Source organism: Palaemon carinicauda, chromosome 37 (assembly GCF_036898095.1).
Source record: "Palaemon carinicauda isolate YSFRI2023 chromosome 37, ASM3689809v2, whole genome shotgun sequence".
Taxonomy (NCBI): domain Eukaryota; kingdom Metazoa; phylum Arthropoda; class Malacostraca; order Decapoda; family Palaemonidae; genus Palaemon; species Palaemon carinicauda.
In genome coordinates this window covers 20,855,153-20,869,757 of record NC_090761.1, presented here as the reverse complement: position 1 = coordinate 20,869,757, position 14,605 = coordinate 20,855,153, and the positions used below count along the sequence as shown (strand labels likewise).

At 40.4% G+C, this 14,605-nt stretch overlaps 1 protein-coding gene across 3 annotated transcripts in view; it reads left to right on the top strand.

The window, feature by feature from the left end:
- The window catches only part of LOC137629483 (spermatogenesis-defective protein 39 homolog), a 225,620-nt gene that overhangs the window by 192,043 nt on the left and 18,972 nt on the right, over positions 1-14,605 (top strand). For all 3 annotated transcript variants that reach the window (XM_068360816.1, XM_068360817.1, XM_068360815.1), the window contains exon 13: positions 10,193-10,291. In XM_068360816.1, coding sequence (XP_068216917.1) covers positions 10,193-10,291 — 99 coding nt within the window. The remainder of the gene's footprint in view (positions 1-10,192; positions 10,292-14,605) is intronic.

The following is a 14,605-nucleotide window of genomic DNA, read 5'->3' as shown; positions in this document are numbered from 1 at the left end:
TATTAATTAAATGTTATTTGTTATTGTGGATATTCATTATTTAGCGTTTAGAACCCTCGTGGTTCATTTTTAGGGCCGATATCAGTTACGTATCGTTATGGCTTGCCGACCTTCGTTACTAGGCGGCAATTTTATTTTATAAGTCATCAGGTGTGTCCTTTGTGACTTATTTATTATGTTGCATGCCTTGCCCTAAATTTTTTATGTATATATTTATATAAGTGTTCAACGCTATTACTATTATAATGAATATTTGTGCTATTACTCCGTTTGATCTGTCTGGTTGGGGATCGTCAGTTGGTAGCCCTGCTGCTCCGTATCACGTGATCCTCCCCCAAGCTCCCCCTCTCGCTAGGTGGGCGGCTAGGCTTCTCTCCCCCCTCCCCTAGGGGACCGTTGCCTTCCCTCCTTTTAGAGGGGGTAGTTCAGTGTGTATGGACTTTGTCCTCCGGGTGTCCCGGCGGGTTCGTCTCTGTCTAGACGGGTTGGCCACCGGTCAACAGAGTTGTATCCCGGTGCACCCTATTTTATATTCACTTATCACACTTTTATTATGTTATACGAAACCCTCCGGGTTCGGTTGGCGGTTCTTATCTACAGTTCCGCCCCCCTATTAATTTATAACAGTTCCTATGATTATATAGGATTATATATGACAGATCACTATCCCGGAGTTCCTATATGTATTGGTTTATGGTTATACTTTTTTTCCCGGCCCGGGGCTTGACCTCGCTCCGGGAAATCAGACACTAGGTGTCTTAATTCTTTGTTACATCCTTTTTATGATCCCGGCTCGACCGGAATGGATAGCTATACTCTAGTCTTAAGTTAGACTTATGTTTAGGCCCGGGTCCTCCGGACCCGCCCCTACTTAAGAGTATTACAGTTAAGCTCTAGTCTTAAGTTAGACTTATGTTTAGGCCCGGGTCCTCCGGACCCGCCCCTACTTAAGAGTATTACAGCTAAGCTCTAGTCTTAAGTTAGACTTATGTTAAGGCCCGGGTCCTCCGGACCCGCCCCTACTTAAGAGAATTACAGTTTCTCATATACTATTCTTTTTATAGATGGTGCATTGTCAGACGACGGCCTGTGCGGCTGTTCTTCATCAGCCTTGTGGCCATACCGTATGTAGGTCTCACGCCCTCTGCGGAGTTCAGCTGGAGGACATAGTGGTCTGGCACCCTGATAACTGTATGGTCTGTTTTGACCTCATCACCACCCTCGGATCTGATTCGGTGAGTCCCATTGGCTATGTTGCCTTTCTAATTATTTTACCTTTTTGGTATATATACACTATTTAGTAAGATTTCTATGGCCTTGAAGGACCACCGGGAATCTTCCTTTTTATAATTCCCACTATTATTTCAGGCATCCCCGGAGCAGAAGACTGCGGCTCGGGCCACACTGAAAGTGTGGGTTAGGGGATTTGCCCGAAACGTCAAAACTAAACAGCCTTACGTCCTGTCTGAAGACTACTGTGCCATGATCTATCCTAACGCCAAGTCTTCAGCCGCTGTGGCTAGGCATGTTGCAGCTCCCATCATTGCCCACATTGATGCCACCATAGCGGGGTTTATTGATCAAGATCAAGATCCGTCGGATGCCCCCGGAAATCTGGAAGACAATGTTGCTTCCATGAACCTGGACGTCGAACCCATGTTATTGGATGATCCGGACGCAGGTAGGGTGGTAAGTGAGGCAGGTGTTACCGGCGCTGAGATTCCTATCCTCAGCCCCGCTCTTTCTTCTTCTTCTGATCGCTCTTCCTCTCATGGTTTTTCTGGGGACCGTGATTCGTCTCAACGATCGCACCCGGTTCCCCCCAAGGATAAGTCTACATCTAGAACCTTACCTAAAGCTCGTAAGCCTCACAAGGCTTCCCATAGTTCTAAGCAGAATACAAACCCGTCATCTAAGGCTTCCGGCTCCTCCTCTAAGTCTCACGGCCCGGGAGTACAATCCGCCACTCCTGCTCCTAGCCCGGGCCTTTCCGAATCAGCCATGCTTCGCATTGTGTCGGAGATGCAAGCTAAGTTGGTGTCGGAAATGCAGGCCAAGATGGACACGATGTTCTCTAACATCGGTCAGAGACTTGGGGCATTAGAGCAAGGTGCTCCGGAGCGAGTCCAAAGCTCTCTCATCCCGGATGCCTCTAAGCTTCCGCCGTATACCAAGAATAATCCTTGGCGCATGGCTCTTCATTCTCCGTTCTCAGACGGAATGTTAACTTTGGAAGGTCTTGGCACTCGTCCTCTAGAGGACTTTGAATTCTTTCCTCCTGGTCTGGCATTTCCATTTCATGGTTATGCCAGGCTTACCGAGGAAGCTCTGGTTCGGCTAGATAAGGTCCCCAAAGAGACCGTCATCTTCCCAAAAGAACAAGCCCAATCTGTTTGGGCTAGGTTCCTGAACGACATTGGTTGCACCAACACCATGTTGACGCCGTATAAGAGTTCCTTCACAATGTTTTTAATGGACAAAAACACCGTGACTCCATGCGTCAATAAGGTAGCAGAGCTTGCTTTCCAATATGCTCTGGAGGAGAAGCCCTTGCCTCCCATCCGAGAGGTGGATCCGATCTCCCTCCTTCTTCCTTCTGGCATTGAGTGTTGGGACAATGTCCATACCACTTTTACCTCTGGCAAGCTATCAGCGGACTGTGCCTCAGTTATGTTTAGTGAGCGGCTTCCCCGTCTCCCGGAATCCCTCATTAAACAGGAGTATGATTCCCGCCTACGTGTTGGCCGAACTCTGAACTTGGCCACATCCACGGAGTCGATAGCCTTGACTTATGATACTGAGAGTATCTTTAAGTCTCTCAATAAGGCTACGTTGCAGTCATTGTATTATGATCTTTATGACTTCGCTATTGCTAAACGTAGGTGTCGCAAACACGTCCTGGCTGAGGCGACTATTAGGCACGAGCCTAATAAGCTTATCCGGTCCTCCTGCTGGGGTTCAAATCTCTTCCCTGAGGATCTTGTGGAGGAAGTCTTGGCAGAGGCCACTAGAGTCAATCAGAGCCTTAAAGCCCGTTGGGGTTTGACTCCTAAACGGAAATATGACCCCGCAAATTACCAAGCCCGGGGTAGGAAGAAGCTCCGCCCGTATACCTCCACCCAGTTCAGGCAACAGCAGAGTAGTTCGTCCAATTTCCGACTGCCTCTTCCTCCATCTCCCGTTGCTCCTGCGCAGCCTTCCACCTCTCAGGCTCCTTCGGACGACTATGTCACCGTTCTGCTCCCTAAGAGCCAGCTTTCCGGTGCCTCCACCACCTCTCCTGCCTTTAACCAGTCTTATGAGGCTCCTAGCTCTTCCCAGAGTTATAACAGAGGTAGAGGCTACCACCGTGGTTCAAACCAGAACAGAGGTAGAGGAAGAGTTTTTCGCAAGGGAAAGAACTTCCGAGGCGGACGTGGAGGCAACTCCTCAAGCCAATACTGAGGTGCAGCAGGTAGGGGGGAGGCTTTATGCCTTCCGCAACAAATGGAGGTTCAGTCCCTGGGCTTTCAGTATCATCTCCAAGGGACTGGGGTGGAGTTGGATTCAAGGGCCTCCTCCTCCGAACAAATTTCATCAACATTCCACTCCGGACCTAGTCGAATTTGTCCAGGATCTGTTACAAAAGAACGCCATACAAGAAACGAAACACCTGAAGTTTCAGGGTCGGCTGTTCAGTGTCCCGAAGAAGGATTCAGACAAGAGAAGAGTGATTCTAGACCTATCCCTTCTCAACTTGTCCATTCAATGCGACAAGTTTCGAATGCTTACCGTCTCGCAGGTGCGGACCTTACTTCCCCGTGGGGCCGTCACCACCTCTATCGATCTTACAGACGCCTATTATCACGTCCCGATAGCGAGACACTTCCGTCCGTATCTAGGCTTCCGCCTAGGGGACAAAAATTACTCCTTCAAAGTGATGCCTTTCGGGCTCAACATCGCCCCAAGGATCTTCACAAAGTTAGCAGAAGTCGCTGTTCAGGAACTCAGAAATCAAGGGATTCAAGTAGTAGCCTATCTGGACGACTGGCTCATTTGGTCAGACACCTCCCAAAATTGCCTAAAAGCCACTCACAGAGTCATCCAATATCTTCAATCTCTAGGCTTCCAGATCAACTTCAAGAAGTCCCGTCTTCTTCCGAAATCAAAGTTCCAATGGCTCGGCCTGCAATGGGATCTTATATCTCATACTCTGTGTCTTCCCAAACCCAAGAGGTTAGAGATTGCAAGGAACACCAAACGCTTTCTCAAAGACAAAGTAAGTTCCAGACGTCTCCAAGAGAGGATTCTAGGGTCCCTTCAATTTGCCTCAGTGACGGATCTACTTCTGAAGGCAAAATTGAAAGATATCAATCGTGTCTGGCGTTCGAGGGCGAACCGGAAGCTCCGGGACAGGAAAGTCCGCCTTCCTCCCATTCTACGGGAAAGACTTCTTCCTTGGACAAGAGCCAACAATCTGTCAAAGTCAGTTCCCCTTCGATTCCCGCCTCCGAAGTTAATCATTCACACGGACGCATCCCTATCAGGTTGGGGCGGCTATTCTCAGCTCAGGAAAGTTCAAGGTCTTTGGTCTCCCTTATTCCGCCAATTTCACATCAATGTGCTGGAGGCCATGGCAGTTCTTCTAACCCTGAAACGTCTCGCTCTATCCAAGAGACAACACCTTCGTCTGGTCCTCGACAGCGAAGTGGTGGTCCGCTGCCTCAACAGAGGTGGGTCAAAATCAGGGCCCCTGAACCATGTTCTAGTAGCCATATTCTCCCTAGCAGCCTCGAACCGTTGGCATCTTTCAGCTGTCCACCTGGCGGGAGTCCGGAACGTAGTGGCAGACGCCTTGTCCCGGACCTCCCCTCTAGAATCGGAATGGTCACTCGATCTAAAGTCATTCCGGTGGATTCTCTCTCGGGTTCCCGGTCTCCAAGTGGACCTCTTCGCCACGGAGTCCAACCACAAATTGAGAGTATATGTGGCTCCCAATCTAGACCCTCGGGCTTACGCCACAGACGCCATGTCACAGAATTGGGACATCTGGGAAAGGATTTATCTCTTTCCCCCGGTGAATCTTTTACTGAAAGTCCTAGACAAACTGAGATCCTTCAAGGGACAAGTAGCCTTGGTCGCACCCAACTGGCCCAAGAGCAACTGGTATCCTCTCCTGCGAGAGTTGAGACTATATCCTCACCCGATACCCAATCCGGTTCTGTCTCAGATAGTACAAACACGCGTTGTGTACGCTTTCTCAAACATTCAGAGCGCCCTAACTTTATGGACTTCATGAAGTTTGCGGCCATGCATGGTGCCAATATCGATCCTCAAAACACCTTGTTTCTAGAATCAGATAAACGGGATTCCACCATCCGCCAATATGATTCTGCAGTTAAAAAGTTGGCAAAATTTTTGATGGACTCAGACGTGCACTGTATGAACCTGAACCTTACAGTCACTTTCTTTAGAACTTTATTAGAATCAGGTCTGGCAGCCAATACTATCACCACTATTAAATCTGCTTTGAAAAAGATTTTCCTAGTGGGTTTTAACATAGACTTAACCGACTCTTTGTTAGCTTCAATTCCGAAAGCCTGTGCCAGACTGAAACCGGTTACTCGTCCTACCCCGGTGACCTGGTTCCTTAATGATGTACTCAAATTGGCTTCTGATACCATTAACAGTTCTTGTGATTACATTCCCCTTCTCAGGAAAACACTTTTCCTGGTGAGCTTGGCTTCCGGGGCAAGAATTTCTGAACTGGCAGCCTTGTCGAGAGACCCGGGTCATATTGAGTTCCTTCCTTCGGGAGAGGTCCTTCTTTCACCTAACAAATTCTTTTTGGCTAAGAACGAAGACCCTCAGAACAGATGGTCCTCCTGGAAAATTGTTCCCCTCACGCAAGATCCGTCTCTGTGCCCTGTTACTACTCTTAGGTCTTATTTATCCCGGACCTCCTCTAACTCCTCGGGGCCTCTATTCGTTAGAGAACAAGGTGGTACCATTACTATTAAAGGGATCAGGCAACAAATTTTGTATTTTATTAAACAAGCTAGCCCTGACTCTTTTCCTCTTGCACATGATATCAGAGCGGTTGCTACTTCGGTGAACTTTTTTCACCACATGAATTTTACGGACCTTTCCAGGTATACAGGGTGGAAATCACCGTCAGTGTTCAAGAAACACTACCTTAAACATTTGGAAGCCCTAAAATTTTCTACAGTAGCTGCAGGGAGCGTAGTTACTTCCAGGTGACTCACGTGTTAATGCCTTGTCATTTTATCTCTCCCCCTTACCTGCCTCATTTATACCTTATTTGTATTCGTTGGTTTCGCACCTGAATATTATTATTATATTTGTAAATGTTTAACTCCTGAGTATCTGTATATATTATCACTCACGGCATTATTATACCTTATTTGTCAGTTGTTCTACCAAGTGGATTTATGTTCCTTTTAAGATACCCTTATAATTGTTTTGTGGCACTCATCTCTGATTAAAGCATCCTGTATTTCCCTTACGCTTATGTTTTTTCCTTTATCTTGCAAGTTTGGTGACATTTCTCTTGTATAGATTCACTGGGCGGCACAGGTTCGAGCCCAGAAAAGGGATTTTGACGTAGGAAAAATCTATTTCTGGGCGAGGGACCTGTGCCGCCCAGTGAACCCTCCCAGCTCCTCTCCCTTGGAGTCCCCAAACTTTGGGTGCTAAGGAGTTGGGTTCTGAGCGGATGCAGAGTTGGTGGTGCCGAGTGAGGTTGAACGGCTCTCCTCTATTGGGGTCTTTGTCGTGGATGAATCTAAATAGTGCGGGACCTCTGGATTATATGCCCAATTTTATACCGACACCAATAGGTGAGCGAGCTAGTTAACCTAGCACTCCTTTACATTTTTTCTCTGGTATATTTAGCAGTAAATTACCTAAGAATAAGTGCTAAATGGAGCTTATTCACTGGGCGGCACAGGTCCCTCGCCCAGAAATAGATTTTTCCTACGTCAAAATCCCTTTTTTAAATCATACTGTAGATGGCAAAAAGTAGTTGTTGATGGGTATCATAATGACTAGGAATGTATTATCTGGTTTTCCTCAGGATAGTGTTTTCAGCCTATATATGAATGATGTGATGTTTGCCCTAGAAAATAAGCTTTTTGCATATGCAGATAATGCTACTCTTTTTGTATCAGTTCCATCTCCTGGATGTAGACCTAAAGTTGCTGAATCCCTTAAGATAGATGTAAAATAATAGTGCATTATGATAATTATGGTGCAGGAAGCTGAACCATAACAGAATTCAAAGTATGATTGTAAGTACTGTAGTTCTAATACAGTGGCTCCTCAACATCTAGATCTTTGAATTGATAATGTTTGTTTAACTATATACAATTAGAATTTTAGATGTGGTTCTTAATTGTAAATTTACTTTTGAGAAACACATTCAATTTGTTTATTCTTCAATTGCATAAAAAACAGGCTTATTAAGAATGTCTTTCAAGATTTTTGGGGATCAATCTATTCTGAAGAGATGTTTTATTCTTTCATTCTACCTTTTTTCAAGAATTTCTCTCATGTCTGTTCGTCTGCTGCTGACTCTCATCTTAATTTGTTGGATATAAATTTGCAGACTATTAAATTCCTTATTCCTGATCAGGATATTAATCTCTGGCATGGTCATTCAGATAATATGCATAAGATCTTTCATGATTGTGACCATCATTTGCATTGGGATCTTCCCAGATTGTAACATCCTGTATGTATTTCATACTTCTGACCATCCTTTGCATTCAGGTCTTCCCAGAAGGTACCATCCTGTACATACAGTATTTCATAAATTCTGACCCTCCTTTGCTTTCGAATCTTCCCAGATTGTACCATCCTGTATGTATTTCATAATTTGAACCATTCTTTGCATTTGGATCTTCCCAGATTGTACCATCCTGTACCTAGTACTAGGTATGCAGGTAAATCTAAGTCTTGCATTCTCGATTATAAGACTCAACACTACACAATATTCTAAAAGTTTATTCCAGCTGTGACTAGATTGTGGAAATGATCTTAAACTTGCAGTTGAATCAGTGGAACTTCAGAAGTTCAAACTTGTAGCAAATATTTTTATGTTGAACAGGATGACATACGTCTTATTCTATAGTATATATATAAATTATCAATTTTAATATTGTCAGTGAACTTAGAATATTTTATAGATTTTATCCATTACTTATACTGTACTGCATATAGTTTATTTCCTATTCTCTTGTTTCCTTTCCTTACTGGTCTATTTTCCCTGTTGGAGCCCTTGAACTTTTAACATTCTGCTTTTCTGATCAGGTTGTATATTGGTTATTGATAATGATAATAGTTTGGACATAAAGAAGCGCACTAAAAAACCTCTCCTTCAAAAGTGATGTACCTCATAGCGTAAGTGCACCCTCCAAATGAACAAATAAGTAGTTATAAAAGATATTATGAAACAAAGTCAACACCTGTAGATCTGCATCTTAGGTAGGCAAGAAACTTAATAACTGCAGCATCATAAGAGAGACCAGAGAAGACTTGAAGACCTAAGTCGTCAATTGTTACTCTAATTCCATTATATCTATGAACCATCTCTGTTGTTCATATCACTATGTCACTGAAGCTGACTCAATATCAACATTGCCCCAAAACCCTAAAAATTCATGCTTTCTTCCTTTCAACCTTTTGCTCACCAAAGTTATATCTGGTGGTTAAAGTCAACCTAAATCAGTCTCGATGTCAAAACTAATGTCCTATCCTCTTGACTTCATTAGTCAGCTGAGAGGAGAGTTGGCATGTATATGAACATAAAAATAAAAATAAAGATTTTTATTATTGAAATTAAATTTATTTGTATAGACCTCCCCTGATGTTCATATTGTAGACTCACACAGACTAATAGAAGTGACTCATTATGGAAATTTGTAAAAGAAACCTCATTTATACACCAGACTTATCTCTTAGTGTGGTGTCTTGTTACTAAACTGTTAAGATTAAATTTATTCTAAATACCTGTAAGACTACTTAAATTCATTCATTGATAAAATAAAAGAAAATGAAATTTTATTAAAATATATTCCGAGTTGTTGCTATGGTAACTAAAGCCTAGTAATCTTGATAAGCAAATTAGGGTTCTTTTAGACAAGTTTAGCGAATACAAATTTAGTAAGCCCTGATCTGCAGCCAAAACTTTCCAAGACATATTCCTACAAAAAAGCAGCTATGTACCTTCACTTCTAATATCATGCCCCTAAACTTACACATTTTTCTTCTAACTTTGTAGCAACTCCTTGTGAATGTTTGTAACCAGTCTTTTAACCATAAAAGATAAGCATTTGGACAAAGGGTGATTTGACAACCGAACCCACAAAACAAATTAGTAGTAACATGATTCTTAGTCTGCAGTTTTGGACAAATGATACTTTATCAACCCTCACTGGCAAATAAATCTATTCTGTGCTGTAGTCATAACTTCCTTATGCAACATTTTGTCTTCAAATTATTCTTAACTCTTATAGCAGGCAAAAGCAGTAAGATCTTATGTTCTTTTGATGAAAGATGTTTTTTTGCACTTTCTTTGGGGTAACGTCTATATCGCATCAGCTTTGAGAACAAAGTAATATGAACATCAGATGAGTATAGAAATAAAAAATTTTGTTACTGAAATTAAAATCATTGCGTTACTTCGGGGACGAAGCAATATGAACATCAGATGAGCAAAGAAATTGAAAATTTTGTTATTGAAATCAAATATTTTGCCATCACTGCTCCAAAACAAGCAGCATATTCCTGTACTAAAAATAGAATCTGAATTTATAGGTTATACTGTAGTAATACCTCTTTTCTAACTACAGTACTTATTTTGCAATTAAATTCTTAGGTAAATACTGCACAAACTAAGAACAAGAATTATCAATATGCCTTTAGGGTATATTGTACAATATTTCCATTTTATAATACTCAGGCTTACATGACAGGACTATGAAGCATGAAGTAGGAGATTATGAAAGGAGAAGTATTAATTTTAAAGTTCAAGATAGAGACAACTGGCGAAATCTAACCGAGGCCCTTTGTGTCAATAGGCGTAGGAGATGATGATGGTGATGATAATAATACTCGGCATTCATAGTGGCATGTATCATTTCCAACAGAAATTGCTATTTCGTTTTTATTTCATATTGATTACCATTTTCAGGTATATATTGCTCAAAAAGATCCTGATTCTCTTGAAAAGTACATGAAGGAGATCCCTGCAGGCTCACCAGAATACATCAAAGCAGAAAATGCATTAAAGGTAAGTGGATATACTTTTATGTATGCATAAGTATTGCATATATGGACTGTTGAAAGAAAGCTAGATTGAAAGTCCTATTTAGTGCATAAAAAATACCTTGGTTAAAGATTAGCAGACACATATCGTGTCACGTGTTCCACAATATTTTATTAGTTAGATGGTAATATTGCTTTTGAAAATATTGATTTATGTTTGAATTCAATAATCAAAAGAGCCTAGAGAGTGAGCATAAGTACTTGTGTACAGTAAACTCAAGGATATTTTTTTCTTGAGTTAATCTATTTTATATTATTGTACAGTACTTCATACTATCAGTAACCTATTAAAAATGCTTCCTTCTTGTTTATTGTAATACTTAATATAATAATTTGCATTTCAATTATAAGAAAATTCTCTCTCTCTCTCTCTCTCTCTCTCTCTCTCTCTCTCTCCTCTCTCTCTCTCTCTCTCTCTCCTCTCTCTCTCTCTCTCTCTCTCTCTCTCTCTCTCTCTCTCTCTCTCTCTCTCTCTCCTCTCTCTCTCTCTCTCTCTCTCTCTCTCTCTCTCTCTCTCTCTCTCTCTCTCTCTCTCTCTCTCTCTCTCTCTCTCTCTCCATTTAGATAAGTTAAAAAGTAAAGAAATAGTTTTTATAAGATTTCTGATTATATTTTTATTTACCAAAAAAATTTGCATTTTTTTTTCAAAGAAACCTCTCTTAAATATCATAACATGATGACATGGCATAAATTCAACTTTACTCAAGAATCATTTTTCATATTTTTAGTAAACACCATGATCCAACAAATATGATATTTCCTCTTTCAATACCTACCCGGTTTTCTGACCAGTGTTCTGACCATGATGTTATACCCAAGATAAGAAAAAAAGGATGTCGAGTAGAATTAAACATATTTCATGTTATCGCGTGATGACGTATTCAAAGAGCTTCCTTCAGAAAAGTTGCAAACTTTTTTTTAACAAATAAGAAAGTGACTGAAAATAATTTTTTTCTTAAACATCCAGTGTAGTGTGTAAAGTTCTGTTGGTGGGAGGAGTATATTCCTGCTCACTTGGGAACCAACTAGCTAGGTATCGTACACAATTTCATATCATCAGCTGGGGCTAGATTGAGTGTAACCTAACCCATAATTTGGGGATTCATTAGTATATTGTTTGGAAATTAAATAAAAAAAAATGTAACTAAATTGACCTAGTTTGGGCTGAAGCTGTAGATTCCTTCCACTACAGTGCTTGATTTTATCAACTTTCTTTGTGACTGTCAAGTTTATATCTGTAACTTCAGCTTAATTCTTTTTTCACTCACAGTTAGCTTGAAAGGCCATGAAGATATATATACTTTATGTACTACCTTTACTGTATTCAGAATACTGTACACATTTATTTCTTCTCAAAGCCATCAATCTTACAGAGCCCTCATTCATCATTTGCATATCCCCAGACATATATTCTTATGTTTAGTATACCGGACAAGCTGTTTGACTCATCAGTGGAGTCAGTGTGACAGTCTATCAGGAAAGAGGACTTCCTGGCATCTCTGTACTTCCAGGATTCACAATTCGATGCATTGATACTTCTAGAATTAAGGAAGTACCTTTGTCATATATGGTAAAGGAATTATTTCAATTCTGTACTCTGTGTTTTAGTTTGGTAATATCTCTGCTAATTGATTTACACTGGCTGCCTATTAAACCATGAATTGATTTTAAAATATGTACAATAACCCATCAAGTTGTCAGAACCAGATGTCCAAAATATTCAAGAGAATTGTTACATATTGTGCAGCCAACAAATCATGATAACACCAAGAATAGGCTCTAGAGCCTTTAAATATGCAGCCCCGAGACTATACAATAGGCTCCCACAAGACATCCGAAAGATTGAAGATATTAAGATTTTCAAGAGGAAACTGAAGACTTTCTTTTTTTCTAAGTGCTTCAGTAGTGTAGATTTAACAATAAACAAGCAATATGCGGTGTGAAGGGCGGAATGCCTAGGAATGAACATGAAATGACTGTGAAATTCCTGTAGAGAGTAGGTTTCCCCTGCTGTATATGATCAGAAAAGCAGCCCTTAAGGGGACCATCCACTTTGTCATGCATATTTTTTTCTGATTCAAAATACATGATTTCTATATGTTTTAGACATTTAATGCCTTCATCATATAAAAATTTCAAGTCATTTAATCAAAAACTTTGATTTATTAGCAAAAAACATGATTTTAAAAAAAATTTTAGGTATATTTTTCTCCACTAGTATGACACCAATATTGAAAATCATACCATCAAAACTACTTTATAAATCGAATAATTCTGTTTGACAGATTTTTTATTTTCCTTTTTTTTCTTTTCATGATTTTTTCTTAATTTTCTTTGTCTAGACGTAAAATAATCATGAAAAAAAGAGAAAAAGGGAAATCAAATTTATGTTACACAAAGTTGTGGGATTTTTATTCCTCTTTTCAATGATATCTTTCCCTCTAAAATCGAACTATAGATAAGTGAGAAAAATGTACTTAAGTGTGACTAAGTATGTTTTTGAGTTATGAGCTCCCAAAGATTTGCTCTGAATTTTCGCTTTTTCCTTTAAAAAATCAAGATAACATTATTATGATAACCTTACTTTGTACTTTTACTGTTTATTCCTACATGAAGGCTCCCTAAATGAGGTCTTTAAATCCTAAGTTTACTAATATACTTAGTGTAAGGGTGTCATGAGTTGCCAGCGGCCTCTCATTGTGGCCAGAGTTTTAATTAGAATGTTCCAGCTTTGTACTCTTTTTCATGTTTCCCTCTCATTTTGGTTGTTTTTGGTTGCTCCCTTCTACTTTTTGTTCTTTCTTTGACCTTAGGTAACATTGGCCTTGCCATAAAGTTCATGAGGACATTGGGAAAACACAATGTACATACAAACTGCAAGTAAACAAACACACGTGCAATGTAACTTCTATACATCTTTGGAAACTCTGGCTTTTCTTCTCATAGATTGTAGTTTGCACTCGCCTACCCTCTACTAATGCCTTCCATCTCTGCCAGAGTATTAGATTTCAAAATATAAGTAAAAAAATCACTATATAAATGCAAAAATAAACATGCAAAGACGATTCTGTCAAGCTCAGTCATGCAGACGACGCAGTAAAGATGACGTCATTATTTAAAGACCACTTTTATCTTCATTATTTGTAAAAATAATTGGCTGAAACTGCTGGAGAGCATGTACGATATGTTTCTGCATACAGTACATTGAAACAATAAAATTATTTTTGATTTTTTAAAGTTATGTCAAACACCATAGCGGACAGTCCCCTTAAAGTAAAAGTAAGTAAAGTGTTCTCATGGATTTTGTATTTAGTAGCAGCCCAGGCAAACCAGAATGACAAAATGCTTGCAAAATACCTTGAGAAATAGTCGATTTCAGCATAAACAACAACAGTCCTGTGAAAAAACCTAGAGTGTCGTTGCTGTCTACATTGATAACTGCAACTGCACATCAAATGAAAGTCAGACCTAGTGCAATATACGAAGGCACAGTATCTGAAAGTAGAGGTCAGCACTTTAACTACTCTAATTCATTAGCAGACAGAATAAGAAGATTGCTATCGGTATTCCAAGAGTTCCAACACCAACCAAAACCTTTAGCTGAAAGGTGTCAAACTTGTATAGTACAGCTTTTATCCTTAGAGAACCTCGTTTCACACAACTGCTGTATGGCGAGGTCCATACAAATGTAGTTTTTAAAGTGGTGGTCAGCTGTTGCTTGTTTATCATAGCCACACGTAAGTTTTTGTTTCACCAGTATTGGTGGCAAATCCCTGTAATCTTTCTAATTCCTCGGCTGAGGACAACAAACAATAGAAGCCTTGTTAGAGGCATTCATAAAGCAGCACATCAACTTTTTGCAGCAGAAAGCCATGCTCTTAGTTCCTCAACTCTTTGCAGCATCAACCCAAGTGTTTGCTGCATCAGTGGAAAATGAAATCAACGTGTTAATGACATACACATCTGGCAATCAAAATACAACGAGATCTGAACCTCTGTACCACACTCTAGGCTGTAGGTTTCTGTATGTTGGCAGAGGCCAACAGTATGAAAATCATCCAGAGGTTTGTATTAGAAATGCTAAACATGATTACAGTCAACTTTAGCTTAAGGAGTGAGGTGCTACCATTGGAATGGATTTTGTGTCCTGAACTCACCCTAACAAAGGTTGAGCATGCCTGTGATTAACCTTTTCACTCGCATAAGCTCCCAATTCTTTGCTAAAATATAACCAGACCCAACAGCCTAGAAACAAAATACAATGTTTCTAACTTAGGAA